Source organism: Mustela nigripes, chromosome 13 (genome assembly GCF_022355385.1).
Source record: "Mustela nigripes isolate SB6536 chromosome 13, MUSNIG.SB6536, whole genome shotgun sequence".
In the NCBI taxonomy this organism is placed as follows: Eukaryota; Metazoa; Chordata; class Mammalia; order Carnivora; family Mustelidae; genus Mustela; species Mustela nigripes.
In genome coordinates, this window is record NC_081569.1 from 92814022 (window position 1) to 92832800 (window position 18779).

Sequence of the window (18779 nt, forward strand, 5' to 3'; positions counted from 1 at the left end):
TTCAGACTTCTAATCACGTTTTATCTAGTTCTAGCCTAAAATTTCACACCTGAATAGGTTCAGTCCTTGCCCGTCAGAACGACCCATACCCCACATCTCCCTTTTGAAACTCACCCAAGTGAAACTAAAATACAATTGTTCCCTATCCCGCCGAAGTAATAAAAACACACGAGAAAGTTTTTTTCAAAGCAAGTTCAAGACACTTGACCAAATAAAGCGACGTGAGGAAGCTCCTCGCAGGATGCCGCTTGCGGGTGACGACCGTGATATTACTAATGCTCAAAACAACCTGACGGTCCGTGGACTTCGTATGTCCACGAGGAAGCAAATGTACAGAGGCTATTCCTCAAGCTGCCAAGGTGTAGGGTGGAGAAGTCGGCAATTGTATCCAAGCCTGAGGTAGAAAGCTTTCGCTAGACTAGACGAATACCACCCCGACGCGTACTGCTCTCTCTGTATCATTTATGAAGATGTAACGGTGGAGCCGGGAAACCCTTCCTTTTTTTTTTTGCTTTCGAATTTCCCCACGAATGCGGGACCAAACCATTCACTTCCCTCTTAACAATAAAAATAGTAAACTAACGGGCTGCCTTTGTGAAAAAGAGACCGTGCATTTTTGTTTTTTCGGCTTGGAAAAAGAAATAAGATATTTAATTCAACCTAACCCTTTTGCTTTTCACATCTTTAAAAATACAGCCAATTGGGCGCCTGGGTGGCTCAGTGGGTTAAGCCGCTGCCTTCGGCTCGGGTCATGATCTCAGGGTCCTGGGATCGAGTCCCGCATCGGGCTCTCTGCTCAGCGGGGAGCCGGCTTCCCTCTCTCTCTCTGCCTGCCTCTCTGCCTACTTGTGATCTCTGTCGAATAAATAAATAAAATCTTTAAAAAAAAATACAGCCAACAAGGAATAAGAAATACTCGCTCGATAACATTAAATTCACACAAAAAAAATGGGTATCCGTTGTCCCTAGGATCTCAAAGTCTTTTTTGTTTTGTTTTGTTTTGTTTTATAATTTTAAGCAATATCACTTTAGCAATGAGGCCGGGACACAGTCGTTGGGAACGGAACTTATATTTAGAGTCTGTGAAGAGACTGAACCGCGGACCAAATTCAGACTAACGCCGGAACCGTGCGCATCCGTCTCCGGGAGGCCGCGAGGTTTTCCGGGAAGCTAGCCAATCAGATTTCCGACGCAAACTCAGTGGCGGCATTTTCAACTACATGAACAGGCTGCAGTCCCGCCCTCACGTTCCTCTGTTTTGTGCGAAGGTAACCGATGGGGATCCGAAGGGTGGCGGTTGAGCTGTTGGAACTGCTAGCGTCTGAGCGAAGCCTTGGGTGGTCGTCATCCCAATGAGCGGACGGCAAAGAACACTTTTTCAGACGTGGGGCTCAAGCATTTCTCGGCCCGCCGGAGCTCCGGGTTGCAGCTCTGGACCTGAGCGGCCTCAGAGCCCTGGCATCTCTAGGGCACGTTTTCCTCCCGCTGCAGAGGCTACCGAGGCTCAGCGGGAGTCAGACGATGATGTATTGCTGGTTGCAGTGTATGAGGCGGAGCGGCAGCTGAGTTTAGAGAATGGCGGTTTCTGCACCTCAGCGGGCTCCCTGTGGATTTACCCTACTAATTGCCCAGTGCGGGACTACCAGCTGCACATTGCTCGGACCTCTCTGTTCTGCAACACGCTGGTGTGTCTGCCTACCGGCTTGGGAAAGACCTTTATTGCCGCCGTGGTCATGTACAATTTCTACCGGTGGTTCCCTTCCGGCAAGGTGGTCTTCATGGCCCCCACGAAACCCTTGGTCACACAGCAGATCGAGGCTTGCTACCGAGTGATGGGTATTCCGCAGTCCCACATGGCCGAAATGACAGGTATGTTAGAAAATGGGTTAATTTGAAACTGGGGGGGGGGGGGGGTAACTCGGGAAAGCACGCAGTCTGGTGGAAGTTGAGCTAAAGGAATTCCTAACCCAGGAGGAATAGTCCCCAGATCACAGTATCCGTATTTTCCATTCATTCTCTCTCTCTCTTCTTTTTTAAGCTTTTAGTTATTTATTTGACACAGAGAGATCACAAGTAGGCAGAGAGGCAGGCGCGGGGGGGCGGGTGGTGGAGGAAGCAGGCTCTCCGCTGAGCAGAGAGCCCGATGTGGGACTCGATCCCAGGACCCCGAGATCATGACCTGAACCGAAGGCAGCGGCTTAACCCACTGAGCCACCCACGTGCCCCTCCATTCTCTCTCTTAAAGCATTATCTATTTGTAACAAGTTTGGCCCTCACCAAAAGGGTTGCTCTCCTCAATTTTCAGAGACTCTCCGTAATTTGTCAGAGTACTTTGAAGCGATTTGTATGTACACCCCATCAGAAGTGAACAGGAGGTTTTCTGGCTTTCTTCCCCAAAAAGATTTCCCAGTTGAAGAACTTGCTTTTCTTCAATTATTATGCCATGTTGTAGGAATTCTCTAAAGACAGTCTAGTTGTGTCTCAGCATTAACACTGGGATCACAACAGAGCTTTAAAATTTAACATTTCAGTGATTTGTTAAAGTGTTCTTGTCTGAAGGCAGATTACCAAAACAGGACTGCATTCTGAAATTAGGTTAGATTATAGATATTTTAAAGGTAACAGTCCTGGTATTTAGAATGTAGGATGTCACTTTTGTTTACAGGATCTACTCAGGCTTTCACCAGGAAGGAAATATGGCACAGTAAGAGAGTCCTTTTTCTTACACCTCAAGTCATGGTAAATGATCTTTCTAGAGGAGCTTGTCCTGCTGCTGAAATAAAGTGTCTAGTTATCGATGAAGCTCATAAAGCTCTTGGAAACTATGCATATTGCCAGGTAATATTTCGTTTAAAAGTATTTTGTACTGTGAACATACTGTTAAAGAGTATTTTGGTGAATACTTATTAATGATGGTAGTTATTGATTGTGTTATCATTATGAAAAAAACCTCACCTTATTTCAGTGAAGAAAATACTTCTGTCATTCAAACCAGTGTCTCTGCTGCCTGGGTTGTTTTTTTTTTGTTGTTGTTGTTGTTGTTTTTTAATCCCTAGCAAGTGTCAGGTGTAGATGATGATGGTTGAGGCAGTAATCTAAAATAGGGTGTGGGTGGAGTTTTGGAACAAAGTTAATTATTCAAAAATTGGTAGTAGATATGCAGTGTCATTCTCTGGCAGCTAGGTAAAATCATACTTAACTGTCAAGAGTTGTTACCAAGATTGGATGAAATAATGTGTGCAATCTACTTAACAGTGCCTTCTAGTTATGTACTACATAAATATGAATTATAAAGGTGAAGAGGTGAGATTGGCTGGAGAACTTAAGGTCTAGGTCATGAAGGCATTTGCCTATTATGGCTAGCAGTTTGAATGCTCTTTGTAGGACATAGGGGATATGGGTGGTGGAGACTCATTTAAAAATGTTTACCTGGGATGATACTTAAGATTTAAAAGAGATTAGAAGAGAGGGCTAAAAGCAGGGTGTACAGTGTGGGAGAGGAGAAATTTAGGAGGACTCCTTCACAGGTTTCTGACTTGGAAGACTGTGAGGATGTTGGTGTAATGAGGAGCACCAACGGAGCCTTATGGATGCACAGAAGATTTGGGGTATTGTGGAAAGATAATGAAGGTAGCTTTAGATTGCTGAGTTTGAACTGTCTTTGAGGCATCTAGCTATAGATTCCTAGTGGGCAGTGCATCTCAGTGGAGAGTTCTGAGCTAGAGATACAGATGTGAAAATCATCAACATAAAGATGGTAGGTAGGTAAAACTATGAGCTGGTGATAAGAGGGAAAGAGTAAGAATAGAAGGGAAAGTTGATTTTATTTAGTGCCAGAGAGGTGAATTTTACTGCCAGTTTGTGAATCTGCAGTTTCCCTGATTAAGGAACTTAAGTTTAAGTTAAGTTTATTGTATTATATCTCTGTGTTATCTTGTGGAGAATTGTTATCTTTCTTAGAATTGATTTTTTTTTTTCGTTGTTAGTTTACAGCCTTTTTTTTTTTTTTTTAAAGATTTTATTTATTTATTTGACAGAGAGAAATCACAAGTAGACTGAGAGGCAGGCAGAGAGAGAGAGAGGGAAGCAGGCTCCCTGCTGAGCAGAGAGCCTGATGTGGGACTCGATCCCAGGACCCTGAGATCATGACCTGAGCCGAAGGCAGTGGCTTAACCCACTGAGCCACCCAGGCGCCCTACAGCCTTTTTTTTTTTTAAATTTAACTTATAATGTATTATTTGCCTCAATGGTACAGGTCTGTGAATCATTAGGCTTACACATTTCACAGCACTCAACATAGCACATACCCTCCCCAATGTCCATAACCCAGCCAGCCACGCTATCCCTCCCCCTCTCCCCCCAGCAATCTTCAGTTTGTTTCCTGAGATTAAGAGTCTCTTGATTTTAGGCAGGAAATGGATGTATATACTTTTTCATATCTTTCCAAGTTAAATTAATACCCAGTATGTTAAGGTTTCTGCTTGAGTGTGGCATTTAAAAATTTTTATTTTAACTCTGTGAATTTATTTTGTAGATTTAGCTTATATGTAGCAACTTTAACTCATTTATTTTATTTTCAAAACATTTTTTGCATTGAGTTTTTTTTTTGTTTATTTGTTTTTTAAGCAGGCTCCACATTGGTTGTGGAGTCCAGTGTGGGCCTTGAACTCACCACCTTGAGATCAAGACCTGAGCTGAATTCAAGAGTCAGACACTCAACTGACTGAGCCACTGAGGCAGCTTACTTTTTTTTTTTTTAATTATAAGACTTATGCTTTTATGAAGTACAGTAGAGGCATGCATTGATTTCACTAATTTTCCAGGCAGCCTTGAGGGTTTATGGTACCTTGAATATTATAGATGTAGATTCCAATAGGCACAACAATCCCATGAAGAATGTAGCTTCCTGGGTTACAAACACAGCACCATTTCCTCTTCTACAAAATGCACGAGAATCCCACTTGGATAAAAGTAACGTATTATTAGGGTTTGTCTTGCATCAGTTTTTACTTAGAACAATTAGACTGTAAGTAAAATGTTCTATCTTAATATGTGTTCTATATCATTTTAAAAAGAAAAGAAAGTCCATAAATAATATTTTCTGAGATTGGTCAAGATTCAGTGTGAGTCTCGCTGAATTCATCCTTTACATGGGTTTAAATAAGAGCGGTTTTTAGGTAATCTGTTTTTACTATTTCCTATATTTAATGCAGAACTATAGGATTTTGAGAGCTATTACTGTAATTCAGTTTACTTAAGGGTCCTTTTCCCTTGTATTGGGGCCTCGTGAAGATCATATAGGAATTTGGTGGAATATCTGATATTAATCATACAGATGTGGGTGTTGAATTCATATTGCAACATCTAGAATGATGCTTTTGTGCCACTGAGAAAATGTGTTAGAATTTAAAAGGAAAGTTGGACTTTTAAAGTCTTTCCTTAAACAATTTTTTTTCCATTTTAGATCTAATTTCATACTGGTATTTTTTCCTATTTTTATGTTTTATTATATTATACTTGATTATGTATTATATTTATATATGTAAAATATATATTATAGTTCCATCCCTTAGACCATCATACTCTGAATAAGAAATAATGATAATGGAATATATATAATAGCTTGTTTAACAGAAACACTGTTACTTTGTATTGGATAGATAAAATTAAATAACTTTTTCTCTTTTTTTAAGGTTGTAAGAGAACTAGTCAAATATACAAATCACTTTAGAATCTTGGCTCTTAGTGCCACACCAGGTAGTGATATAAAGGTAAGTAAAATGTCTTTCTATTTCTTAACATTTAAGAAAAATAATAACTTTTGTACAGGCCCAGATCAGTTTGTCATTCTAATATTTAGTTTGACATCAAGATATAACATTTCTTACACATGTCTCTGTTTTCTTTGGTTGGAGAAGATTTTCTACATTAATAATTTTTATTTTTTTAATTAAGAAAAAAATTTTCACTAGTAGTTTTTAGATGTCAGTATGCATAAGTAGTTTGTTAAAAGTACTAACTTTTGAAATAGCGTGTTTTTTATTTTATTCATTAATTTTTAAAGATTTTATTTATTAGAAAGTGTGAGAGCACAAAGCGCGGGAGGGGCAGAGGGAGGAGAAGCAGGCTTCCTGTTGAGCAAGGAGTCCAATATAGGGCTAGATTCCAGAACCCTGAGATCATGACCTGAACTGAAAGCACACGCTTAACCAACTGAGACACCTAGGTGCCCCAATATGTGTTTTATAAATTAAGTTTTCAGTTTTTTGGTTTTTTTTTTTTGAAAAAAAGTTTTATTTTGAACTAAGACTTCCAGAAAATTTGCAAAAATTCCAGTCTCTTATCTCTCCTTTGCTCATCTTCCTCTAGTGTTAACATATAATCATAATCAAAACTGGGAAGTTAACATTGGCACAGTACTATTAATTACTCTGTAGACCTGAGTTGAATTTTGTCAGTTTTCCGACCACTGTCCATTTCAGTTCTGAGGTCTGGTCCAGAATCTCACTTGCATTTAGTTGTCATGTTTCAGTCCTTCGTATCTGTAATAGTTTCTCAGCCTTCGTTTCCCATGACATTGACGCTTTTAAGAGCAAATGCCAGTTGTTTGTAGAATATTCCTCAGTTTGGGTTTGTCTGATGTTTTCTTATGATTGGAGTGAGGTTATGCATTTTTGGCAAGAATATTCCAGAAGTGATGCTGTAGCTTTCTTGGTGCATGGTTCAGAGACTACATGATGTTGATTTGTTTTACCACTGTTGCTGTTAATCTCAACTTGGTTAAGGTAATGTTTTCCCAGTTTCCACATTTTATTTATTTATTTTTAAAAGATTTTATTTATTTATTTGACAGAGAGAGATCACAAGTAGGCATAGAGGCAGGCAGAGAGAGAGAGAGAGAGAGAGGAGGAAGTAGGCTCCCCGCCGAGCAGAGAGCCTGATGCAGGACTCAATCCCAGGACCCTGAGATCATGACCCGAGCCGAAGGCAGCGGCTTAACCCACTGAGCCACCCAGGCGCCCCAGTTTCCACATTTTAAAAGGTTTCTCTGTTCTTCCCACAAAGGAAAAAAAAAAAACAAACATAAAACACTGGAAAAAAGTGTTTGCCAGGGAACCAGGAAATTTGGGTTGTGATTTTAGTTTGCTACCCCAAAACTTCTGTTTTGTCTGAATCTTCATTAAATGTTGGTGGAAGGAGTATATCACTGCCATTGAGAAGTCCAAAATATGTTTGAAGAACTTGTTGGATGTTTACCAATATTCTTATTTCTTGGATTCTTGGCTGGAAGGGCTGCATGAAAGAAAGATGTTTTAAAGCCTTATCTTCCTCTTGTACTACTTCTAATGTAACTTATAGTTAAAAACAAAAAGAAGTTTAATGATATGAATTTCAAATTTTACCACTATTTTATTTTTGTTGGTAACCTAAGCTAAAAAATTTAACGTGCAATGTTATAAACATACTTGATTTTGTGTAGGCTGTTCAACAGGTTATTACTAACCTACGAATTGGGCAGATAGAACTTCGTTCTGAGGATTCTCCAGATATTTTGCCATATTCTCATGAAAGGCGAGTTGAAAAGCTAGTTGTTCCCCTTGGTGAAGAACTTGCAGCTGTCCAAAAGGCATATATCCAGGTAAGCCATTTTTATTACTATTCAGGGTTTTCACAAATAATGTCAAAATACAAAATAAAGATTTTATTTTGTAGAACTTGGCTGTGAGAATCTATAGTTCTATCATTTTATATAATTAGCATGTTGAAAAATTACTTGAAATTAAAATTTTTGGAGTTAGTACCATGTTTTAAGAGGAAATACAAAATGATGGACCATTTCTAAAGCCAATTATAGCCTTTTTTAAAAAAGTACACCTATTAATTGCAGTATAAAACACCATATAAATTGAGGAGCATACAAAACCTAAGTGTGAATAGCTCAGTGAATTTTCATATAGAGAACACACTTATAAAACAAGTCCAGATTTAACCAGAAGTTTCTTTGTAAGAAAACATATTTTCATTATTTTTCCTCCTGTATCTTATACAGCATTGATTCTCAACTGAGGGCAGTTTTTGTCCACCTGGTGACATTTGGCAATGTCTTTTTTTGGGGGGGGGGGCAATGTCTTGACATATTTTTGGGTATCATAACTGGAGGGGGTAGAGAGTAGAGTTGCTACTAAAATCTAATGTGTAGAGGCTAAGAATGCTGGTTAACATTCTGTAATGAACAAGAGTAGTCCTCCAACAACAAAGGATTATCTGGGCCAAATGTCAATATTGTAGTTTTTGAGAAATTACTTGGCCAGTTATCAATTTCAATGGGAAAATTTTGAGGTAACACACTATTTTTCTATAGTTCATAATTAGTGTCATGCTGGGAGAACATCTTGTTCTCATATCTTCATTGTTGCAGATTAAAGATGCCTGGAAATTCTTTGACACTCCTCCCATTTCCTTTTCCTTCTAATCTACACTGGCTCTGTGACTGATTTTGACCACAGAATGTGATAAACGTCAAGTAAGCCATGATGAAGCTCAGCTAAGCTGTGTTTAGGAGAAAGGAGGAAACGGTTGATAGCTAGAATCGAGGGTGTAAACATATGGCTATAGTTGAGGTATTACACTTAACATTCAGCCATTCAGGGCTCCAAATATCAAAGAACAGAGTTCAGCTGTCCCTGCAGTGCCCTGACAATCCTTTTTTTTTCCCTTATTATTTTTTTAACAAAGATTATTTATTTATTTGACAAACAGAGATCACAAGCAGGCAGAGGGGCAGGCAGAGAGAGAGGGATAAGCAGGCTCCCCGCTGAGCATAGAGCCCAATATGGGGCTTGATCCCAGGACCATGAAATCATGACCTGAGCCAAAGGCAGAAGCTTAACTGCCACTGAGCCACGCAGGTGCCCCTCTTTTTTATTTTTAACACTTTATTTTTAACATTTTACTTTGCAGTGGTTTTAGACTTTCAGGAAATATGCCCAAATAATATAGAGAATTCCAATGGGGAGTTAGTTTAAGATTACTCAAATGTCCTGTTTCTCAGTATAATTTGCTCTCTAATTTTAGCATGCAATGATGGTTATTGCTTGCTACAGTTAATTGTTATGTTTGCTTAATCACGGTTTCTCCTTTCTCTCAATTTTTTATGTTTGTCAATTAGAATTCATTTATTAATTCTTTTATAAGTATAGACTAATAGATTTTTTTTTTCCTATCCGCTATAATCTAATACTGATATCAGTATGAGTTTTGTTGCTCAGATTGCTCCAACTTTGGCCGTTTAGAGTTTCTTGTGTCCTTTAGACATGCATTTTTTTTTTTTTAAAGATTTATTTATTTATTTATTTGACAGAGATCACAAGTAGGCAGAGAGGCTGACAGAGAAGGAGGGAGAAGCAGGCTCCCGAGAGAGCCCACATGCGGGGCTTGATCCCAGGACTCTGGGATCTTGACCTGAGCCAAAGGCAGAGGCTTAACCCACTGAACCACCCAGGCGCCCCGCATTTTTTTTTTTTAACACTTCTTAACTTTCTGTCCTCACAAGATATTTTGTGCTCATTTGGTATTTCTCGTGTTCCAGCCATGGAATCAACCATTTCTCCAAGGAATCCTTGTAACTTTTATGGAAGAATTAGAATCATGAGCAAATAAAATGGTTGTTATTTTAATTTATGCTGTTTTCAAGTACTTTGTATATAGGAATAGATAGCCAAAATATTCATCTATCGTTTAACCTTTAATAAGTCTTTCTTAAAGAAAAGTTCTATAGGAATATGCTTTATTTTTGTTTTCAAATTATTTGTGACAAAATTTTAAGTATTATTAAGATATGGCAAAGTATTTCTCGTGATCATTTCCTTTTTGATTAAAAATTTTTTCTATCTGGGGTGCCTGGGTGGCTCAGTTGTTAAGTGTCTGCCTTTGGCTCAGGTCACAATCCCAGCATCCTGGGATCGAGTCCCGCATTGGGCTCCCTGCTTTGCAGGAAGCCTGCTTCTCCCTCTCCAACTTCCCAAACTGCTTGTGTCTCTATTTCTGTCAAATAAATAAATATTGGGCGCCTGGGTGGCTCAGTGGGTTAAGCCGCTGCCTTCGGCTCAGGTCATGATCTCAGGGTCCTGGGATCGAGTCCCGCATCGGGCTCTCTGCTCAGCAGGGAGCCTGCTTCCTTCTCTCTCTCTCTCTGCCTGCCTCTCAGTGTACTTGTAATTTCTCTCTGTCAAATAAATAAATAAATAAAATCTTTAAAAAAAAAAATAAAAAATAAAAATAAATAAATAAATATTAAAAACAATTTTTTTAATTTAAATATAGTTGGCACACAATGTTAAAATAGTTTCAGGTGTACAGTATAGTGATATAACAAGTTATATATTATGCTATGCTCACCACAGTGTAGCTACCATACAACATTACTATATCATTGAATGTATTCCCTATGCTGTACCTTTTATTCCTGGGATTTACTCATTCCATAACCGGAAGCCTGTATTTCCCACTTCCCTTCACCTATTTTCTCAATCTCCTTCCCTCTGGCAACCATTATTCTGTCTCTGTATTTATAGGTCTGATTCTGCTTTTTGTTTTCTTGCTTATTCAGTGGGCTTTTTTTTTTTTTAGATTTCACATATGAGTAAAATCCTATGGTATTTGTCTTTCTCTGTCTCACTAATTTCACTTATAATAACCTTTAGGTCTAACCATGTTGTCACAAATGGCATGATTTTGTCCCTTTTTTTGACTGTAATTTTCCATTGTGTATATCTAACTATATATACACACCATGTTTTCCTTATCAATTTGTCTACTGATGGACACTTGGGTTGCTTCCACATCTTGGCTCTTGTAAATAATGCAATAAACATAAGGGTGCATGTATCTTTTAAAGCTAGTGTTTTCATTTTCTTTGGGTAAATACATAGTAGTGAAATTATTGGGTCATGTAGTAGTAGTTCTGCTTTAATTTTTTGAGGAAACTCCATGCTGTTTTCCACAGTTGCTTTACCAATTTACATTCCCAGCAATACCGTATAAGAGTTCTTTTTCTCCACATTCTCACCAACACTTGTTATTTCTCATCTTTTTGATTTTAGCCATTCTGACAGGTGTGAGGTGATATCTCATTGTGGTTTTGATTTGCATTTCCCTGATGCTGGTGATGAGTGGTATTGAGCATCTTTTCTTCTCTGTTGGCCATCTGAATATCATCTTTGGAAAAATGTCTCTTCAAGTCCTCTGCTCGTTTTTTATTTATTTATTTTTTAAAGATTTTATTTATTTATTAGAGAGAGAGAGATCATGTGCACAAGTTAGAGGAGGGACAGATGGAGAGGGAAAAGCTGATTCCCTGCTGAGCAGGGAACCCAACATGAGGCTCTATTCCAGGATCCTGGGATTATGACCTGAGCCGAAGGCAGCTGCTTAACTTACGGAGCCACCCAGGCACCCCTCTGCTTATTTTTTAAATCAGATCTCTTTTTGGTGTTGAATTTTATAAGCTCTTAAATATTTTGGATATTAACCCCTTATCAGATATGTTGTTTGCAGATATCTATCTTCTCTAATTCAGTAGGTTGGCTTTTCATTTCATTGATGGTTTTCATTGTAATGCAGAGCTTTCGTTTAAAATTTATTTTATTGGGGTGCCTAGGTGGCTCAGTGGGTTAAAGCCTCTGCCTTCGGCTCAGGTCATGATCCCAGGGTCATGATCCCAGGGTCCTAGGATCGATCCCTGCATCAGGCTCTATGCTCAGCAGGAAGCCTGCTTCTCTCTCTCTCTCTCTGCCTGCCTCTCTGCCTATTTGTGATCTCTGCCTGCCAAATAAATAAAATCATTTTTTTAAAAAAGTTATTTTATTTATTTAATTAATTATTTTAAGTAAACTCTGCCCAACTTGAAGCTTGAACTCATGACCCCAAGATCAGGAACCACAAGCTCTTCTGGGGCACCTGGGTGATATAAGTGTCTGCCTTCGGTTGTTAAGTGTCTGCCTTCGGTTCAGGTCATACTCCCAGTGCCCTGGGATTAAGCCCCGAGTTGGGCTCCCTGCTCAGTGGGAAGCCTGCTTCTCCATTTTCCATTCCCCCTGCTTGTGTTCCCTCTCTTGCTGTCTCTCCCTGTCAAATAAATAAAATACTAAAAAAAAGGTGACATGCTCTTCTGAGGACCGAGCCAATCAGGCATCTCCAGAAGCTTTTTATTTTGATATAAAAATCATCTCCTTTATACTAGTACATTTTGTCATGATTAAAATCATTCCATTTATAAGGTTATAAAAATTATAATTTGTATAAACAAATATAGGCATTTCATTTTATTGATGCTTTTGTTTTTTTTTTGTTGTTGTTGTTGTTTTTTAAAGATTATTTATTTATTTATTTATTTGGCAGAGATCACAAGTAGGCAGAGAGGCAGGCAGAGAGAGAGAGAGAGAGAGAAGAGGAAGCAGGCCTCCTGTTGAGCAGAGAGCCTGAGGCGAGGCTCGATCCCAGGACCCTGGGATCATGACCTGAGCTGAAGGCAGAGGCTTTAACCCACTGAGCCACCCAGGTGCCCCTTATTGATGCTTTTGGACGGTTCTGTAGGTGATAAGATCAGCAAAACTGGAAGGGATGAAAAATAAAACTACTAAAAAGCCCTATTTTAGGAAATATAATTAGGCAAAAATTTAAACTGTTAATTACACATTGCTGTACTAGGAGTTCATCCCTAGGTCTCTATTTTCATTCACTGTGCCATCAAGCTCATCCTGCATTAGGCATTTCCACATTTCCAATGCCTGATATGCTCTGTCCTCAGAACTTGTCATCATTCAGACGTCAACTCAAATATTACCTCTCTAGAGAAACCATCTTTGTTTACCTTACTTAATAGTGACTCCATTTTCCTCCAGAACTCTATAGTATTACTGTGTTTTGGGTTCTTAAATGCATTTATTGTAACAGAAGCTCTCTTTATTCACTCATTATTCTTTGCTTCCCTTCATTGGATATAAACTTTATGAAAGTAGCAACTTCATTTGTCTCAGCTACAAATTTCTAGCCTTTGGAACAATGCTTGACATATACTAGATGCTTATTATTTCTTGAAAGAATGAATCAACAAATCAAATTGAATGTACTCAAGACATTTTGATTTAATCAGCAAGACTACAAATATTTACCTATATGCTAGACTTTGTTCTTCATATTGAAGATGCAGCATTGAGAAATCAAAGGTCCTTTATTCATTGTGCTTAGATTACAGCATGTGTAGGTTAGGAAGGGAGGGGAATTAAGAAATACACAGATAAGCACATATGTTCTTGAATTATATTTGGAGGCAATAGTTACTTGTGCTGACTCTTCATATAGATATAATCTGGGGATAAATGTTAAGTACTCTTACGTTTTGTTGTTATTTTGTGTGTTTACTTGAAAATTTATTTTAAGTGGCACCTGGGTGGCTCAGTTGTTAGGCGTCTGCCTTTGTCTTGGGTCATAATCCCAGGGTCCTGGGATCAAGCCCTGCATCAGGCTCTCTGCTCAGTGGAACGCCTGCTTCTCCCTCTCTCACCCCCCCTGCTTGTGTTCCCTCTCTCTTGCGGTCTCTCTCTGTCAAATAAAATCTTTAAAAAAAATTATTTTAAGACAAACTTTACTCAATATGTAACTTCCATTTTAATATGTGAGAAAATGTATTTGAAAAAGGACTTTGACCTTAAACTAAATTTCACTGAAATTTGCAGGTTTTGGAGGCATTTGCCGGTTCTTTGATTCAGAAGAATGTTTTGATGAGAAGGGATATCCCCAATCTAACAAAATACCAGATAATTTTGGCAAGAGATCAATTTAGGAAAAACCCATCTCCAAATATTGTGGTAGGTATATTTTAATTTTGAAGAGAGGTTAAGTTTTTGTTTAGACCCAAGATAAAATGTAAATAATGATTTTTTGGATATATATTAGCTCATCAAGAATTCAGATATGATTTATATAGTTTATAAAAAGCATGAAAAAGTCTAGCAAAAATATGCTTTAATGCTTTGAATTAAGATAATTTTATCTTCTAACTTTTAATAAAGACTTGGTATTTTAGTTCATTTCTGTTAGTGCCATGAGGTGGGTAGAATATAACTTTTATAGGGGGGGTAGAATATAACTTTTATAACTAGTCTTAACTCTTGATAGTAGAGGCTGGAGGAACCATCATAGTAAGCTTCTTATTTCCAGTCTTCCTAGGAAAAAACAATAGACAGATAGGAACAAACCCATCAAGGTAGGTCCAAAGTCAGAAGAGATGCTCATAAGCAAAAAAGCACTGAGTCATTCTTTGAACTGAGAGATAATGCATCTGCAAAAGAACAGAGGCAGTTGAATGAAGGTATGAAGGAGTCAGTGAACAAACCAATGTAGCTGAGGTAAAAGATTAAGAAAGTCAGATATGATAGATAATCTAGGTTATAAGCCTAGATTTTACACCGAGAAATGTAGACTTTGTCTTGTAGTATCTAGGGAACCACTAAGGGAACATTTTCGTAAAATTAGAGTATATTATACTAAACTTTAATAAAGTGTTTTAATTTCTGCTAGTCATTAAATGTTCATTGAAATTTTAGATATTAAATCTAAACCTTCTGAACTTGATCTTACTGATGAGAGTTTGTATTTTGCAGAGAGGTGGTTTAGGTAATTGCGGTGCCATTTTAGGGCATTTATCACTACCCTGCAGACATTTAAAATGTCTATTACTGAAATTAAATGTTACTAAAGATGTAAGGTAGAGAATAATACAGTCTTTATCTTTAATAAAGGAAAATAATTAAAACTTATTCTCAGTGGTCTCTTAAAAATTATCCTATCATAGGGCGCCTGGGTGGCTCAGTGGGTTAAAGCCTCTACTTTTGGCTCAGGTCATGATCCTGGGGTCCTGGGATCTCTGCACAACAGAGAGGGGAGCCCACTTCCCCCTCTCTCTCTGCCTCTCTGCCTACTTGTGATCTCTGTCTGTCAAATAAATAAATAAAATATTAAAAAAATAAAAATAAAAATTATCCTATCATATAGTTATACTTGCTGTATGTTCTCATAAAAGGAATACATAGGGGGAGGTGGGAGGTTGGGGTACCAGGTGGTGGGTATTATAGAGGGCATGGATTGCATGGAGCACTGGGTGTGGTGAAAAAGTAATGAATACTGCTTTTCTGAAAATAAATAAATCAATTAAAAAAAAAAAAAAAGGAATACGTAGGGGCACCTGGATGGCTCAGTTGTTAAGTATCTACCTTCGACTCAGGTCATGATCACAGGGTCCTGAGATCCAGCCCTGCATCCAGCTCCCTGCTTAGCGGGAAACCTGCTTCTCCCTCTTCCTCTGCCCCTGCTTGTGTTCCCTCTCTCACTGTCTCTCTCTGTTCGATAAATAAATAAAATCTTAAAAAAAAAATACTGTATTTCGTTGAGAATAGTGGTTAAAAGCACAAGGACCCTGAGCCAGATTTCATGGGTTCAAATACTGGCTTTACAGCTTTCTCGGGTATAAAATGGGCAAAACCATAGAATCTACCTCCCAGGTATTAGGATTAAGTGAATTTGTGTAAGTAATGTGCTTAGAACAGTGTCTGGTCCTAGGACAGTGTCAAATGTTATTGATGTTAAATGTTAGTGTTAAACTGTCTAATTAAATTTTGTTCTGGTGCCAGTAACATTTATGAGCATAGGCCATTATGTGACTTATTTTCCATTGTATCCCAAATATCTATCTCTGTGCTTGATCTGTAGTAGGTACTTGTTAAATAGTTTTGAAAGAAAAAAGGAATCTATATATACTGCTAGTGGGACGCCTGGGTGGCTCAGTTGGTTAAGCAGCTGCCTTCGGCTCAGGTCATGATCCCAGCGTCCTGGGATCGAGTCCCATATCGGGCTCCTTGCTCCGCAGGGAGCCTGCTTCTCCATCTGACTCTGCCTTCCACTCTGTCTGCCTGTGCTCACTCTCGCTCGCTCTCTCTGACAAATAAATAAAAATCTAAACAAACAAACAAACAAACAAACAAACAAAATATATATACTGCTAGTAATATATGACAAGTATTTCTCTCCATCACTTATTCTCTTTAAAATGTAAATTTTGTATTGAATTAAAAAATAAAATTAAAGAGGGACAAATTATATATGGAAAATACACTGGCACTATGTCCTATGACATTCAGTAGGTGGACCTTCAATAGAGTGATAAGTTTCACACAGAACATGTATCTTTAGTTCTTCCTCTGGTTAAATTTGATATGTGCTTTTTTTTTTCTAGGGAATACAACAAGGCATAATTGAGGGAGAGTTTGCTATCTGTATTAGTTTATATCATGGTTATGAATTATTGCAGCAAATGGGAATGAGGTCATTATATTTCTTCCTTTGTGGAATTATGGATGGAACTAAAGGTAAATTATATGAAATTATTTAAAGGAGTAATGACATATTATTATTTTGGTTAAACATGTGTTAAACAGTTTGGGTTACGTAAAGATGCTTTATTTTAACAAGGAATAAAGTAAGGGTGCCTGGCTGAGTAGTGTGTAGCTCTTGATCTTGGGATCATGAATTTGAGCCCTCCTTTGGGCCTAGAGATTATTTAAAAAAACAAAAACAAACAGAACAATTTCAAAAACAACAAAAAGCTAATAAATAATTACGTAAAAAATGATTATGCCTTTTTGGCTTTGCTAAATTGGTGATAAAAAGCAAGTAATTCATGAATACAAATGTGAATGTGGAGCTGGAAATAGTTGATGGCTTTCATGTTTGAATTAGAAAAGTTTGTATTTATTGCTAAAGTGTAATTTCTTTTTAATAAATAATTTTGAATTAATTTTGCTATTATATTTATTAATTTGGAAAATCTTTTCCTAATTTCTAAAGGAATGACTCGGACAAAAAATGAACTTGGCCGAAATGAGGACTTCATGAAACTCTATAATCATCTAGAGTGCATGTTTGCACATACACGTGGTACTTCAGCAAATGGCTTTTCTACTATACAAAAAGGTGTGGTTTTTCTTTTAAAATTTTATATTATTTCTCTTTATCAGATTGATTTTGAAATTTTGCTCCATCGAGCCATGTATCTATCATTACTTCTTTCTATAGCAACAGGGCTGTTAAATGCTTAAAGATTTTATTCTTTAAGTTACGATAAATATATTTTCCAAATTTGTAAACTTTAAATATATACTAGATGTTAATAGTAGTTGGTACTATTTTTTTTTTTTAAAGATTATTTATTTATTTATTTGTCAGAGAGAGAGAGCGAGCACAGGCAGACAGAGTGGAAGGCAGAGTCAGAGGGAGAAGCAGGCTCCCTGCGGAGCAAGGAGCCCGATGTGGGACTTGATCCCAGGACGCTGGGATCATGACCTGAGCTGAAGGCAGCCGCTTAACCAACTGAGCCACCCAGGCGTCCCAGTAGTTGGTACTATTAATGAAAATTCTCAGAACTACCAAAAACTGATTTATAACTTAACTAAATACATACTTTTCCCTTCTACTTTGCTGCCCATTTCATTTGAATTCTCTTTCAGAATGAAATTACAGTAAAAATTCAGGGGTGCTTGGGTGGCTTAGTCAGTTGAGCATCTTATTATTGATTTCCGTTTAGGTCATGATCTCAGGATTGTAGGATTGAACCCCATGCTGGGCTTCATACTCAGTGGAGAATCTGCTGGAGATTCTCTCCCTTACTCTCTCTTTCTACCCCTAAAATAAGTAAATAGTTAAGTCTCTATAAAGAAAAATTCAAAGTTTATTTTATGGTAGGGCTTATGTGCTACACAGATGCTACTTACTTAAATGAATAGAAAAAATGTTAAATCTATTTTGAAGATTTTATTTATTTGAGAGAAAAAGAGCATGAGCATGATTTGGGGGAGAAGCAGACCCCCCACTGAGCAGAGAGCCAACCAGTCCTTGTTCCCAGGACCCTGAGATCATGATCTGAGCCAAAGGCAAATGCTTAACTGACTGAGCCACCCAGGCATCCCAACAAATCCATTTTTTTTTTTTTTTTTTAAGATTTTGTTTATTTATTTGACAGAGAGAGAGATCCCAAGTGGGCAGAGAGGCAGGCAGGGCTTCCTGCTAAGCAGAGAGCCCGATGCGGGGCTTGATCCCAGGACCCTGAGATCATGACCTTAGCAGAAGGCAGAGGCTTAACCCACTGAGCCACCCAGGTGCCCCCAACAAATCTATTTTGAAAAGGATAATTAAAATACATTAATGTAATTGAATGGGAAATATGTAACAATTTTTTGGTGTTTTTTTTTTGTTGTTGTTGTAGGAGATAAAGATAAAAAATTTTTTTATAGTCATCCAAAGTTAAAGAAATTAGAAGAAGTTGTAGTTGAACACTTCAAGTCATGGAATGGTAAGTCATGTTTGTAGCTTCAAGTCAAGACAAAGCTACTGAAAGAACTTTGTGGTTACACTTTATGGAGAAGATAGGCTTTTAATTACTCTGGATAATAAACCTAAAAAGGAAGCTTTAATAAATTTTGGGAGAGTGGGACAAGGGAAATGGTCAAAAAGCTAAGACTAAAGTAGTCCATGAAAAAGAAAATGAAGTCTGGGAAAATAGAAGGCAAGCAGACAGTTAAGCAATATATAATATAATGGTGGGGAAAAGTAAAATGGGTAAGGAGATACTCATGGAGGAGTGCTATTTTACATAGGGTATTAGGGAAAGCCTGTCTATAGGGTGATGTTTGAGCTGTTACTTGATGGAAGTGAGGGAGCAAGACTTG

The 18779-nt window shown here is 37.8% G+C and overlaps 1 protein-coding gene across 1 annotated transcript in view; it reads left to right on the forward strand.

Moving 5' to 3' along the window:
- Positions 1–1169: 1169 nt before the first annotated feature.
- FANCM (FA complementation group M) overlaps positions 1170–18779 on the forward strand; it is a 63159-nt gene continuing 45549 nt past the window's right edge. Inside the window, exons 1-8 of the mRNA XM_059373140.1 lie at positions 1170–1869; positions 2666–2838; positions 5694–5771; positions 7481–7639; positions 13737–13868; positions 16292–16424; positions 16903–17028; positions 18317–18403. Coding sequence (XP_059229123.1) covers positions 1353–1869; positions 2666–2838; positions 5694–5771; positions 7481–7639; positions 13737–13868; positions 16292–16424; positions 16903–17028; positions 18317–18403 — 1405 coding nt within the window. The 5' untranslated portion in view covers positions 1170–1352. The remainder of the gene's footprint in view (positions 1870–2665; positions 2839–5693; positions 5772–7480; positions 7640–13736; positions 13869–16291; positions 16425–16902; positions 17029–18316; positions 18404–18779) is intronic.